Source organism: Rhincodon typus, unplaced genomic scaffold (assembly GCF_021869965.1).
Source record: "Rhincodon typus isolate 14 unplaced genomic scaffold, sRhiTyp1.1 hic_rhity00009733, whole genome shotgun sequence".
NCBI lineage: Eukaryota > Metazoa > Chordata > Chondrichthyes > Orectolobiformes > Rhincodontidae > Rhincodon > Rhincodon typus.
In genome coordinates, this window is record NW_025975371.1 from 625 (window position 1) to 1067 (window position 443).

Below are 443 nucleotides of genomic sequence, written 5' to 3' on the forward strand. Positions count from 1 at the left end.
CCTCCCCATGCTGTTATGTTCCCTGAAAAGGGGGAAGCCAGGCTGATGTTTGATCCCGGGGTAGAGGCACTGAGGCCAATGGAGGGAGGGGGGCACCTCCCCCTGAGTGGGTTTCCAGCAGGTTTGAACAGTTTGGAGTTAAATGATTGCCATTTGATCCCAGCAGACAGGGTTAGCACACGCAGGGAAAGAGCTGTCCTGTTAAATACCAGGAGGCTCTGACACAGATTCCCAGCAGGGGCTGGCTCAGGAACCTCCTGCTGTGCCTGGGGAGAGGGGCGGCCGCCAGCTCCTCCGCTCTCTCCTTGTTTGGGTCGGAAACGCTTGCTTCAGGCTTAGCGGCCACTTCGCGATTTGCCGCGGGACGGGAGAGAGCGGAGAGCGGCCACCGGGACCAGGACCATGACCGGGAGGTACGGACCTGCTGCCGGCACCCGGGGGGC

The 443-nt window shown here is 61.6% G+C and overlaps 1 protein-coding gene across 1 annotated transcript in view; it reads left to right on the plus strand.

Annotated features, from left to right (window-relative positions):
• Positions 1 to 257: 257 nt before the first annotated feature.
• Positions 258 to 443, plus strand: part of LOC125482392 (LIM and senescent cell antigen-like-containing domain protein 2) — a 6651-nt gene continuing 6465 nt past the window's right edge. Inside the window, exon 1 of the mRNA XM_048594460.1 lies at positions 258 to 413. Within this exon, the coding sequence (XP_048450417.1) occupies positions 403 to 413 (11 nt within the window). The 5' untranslated portion in view covers positions 258 to 402. The remainder of the gene's footprint in view (positions 414 to 443) is intronic.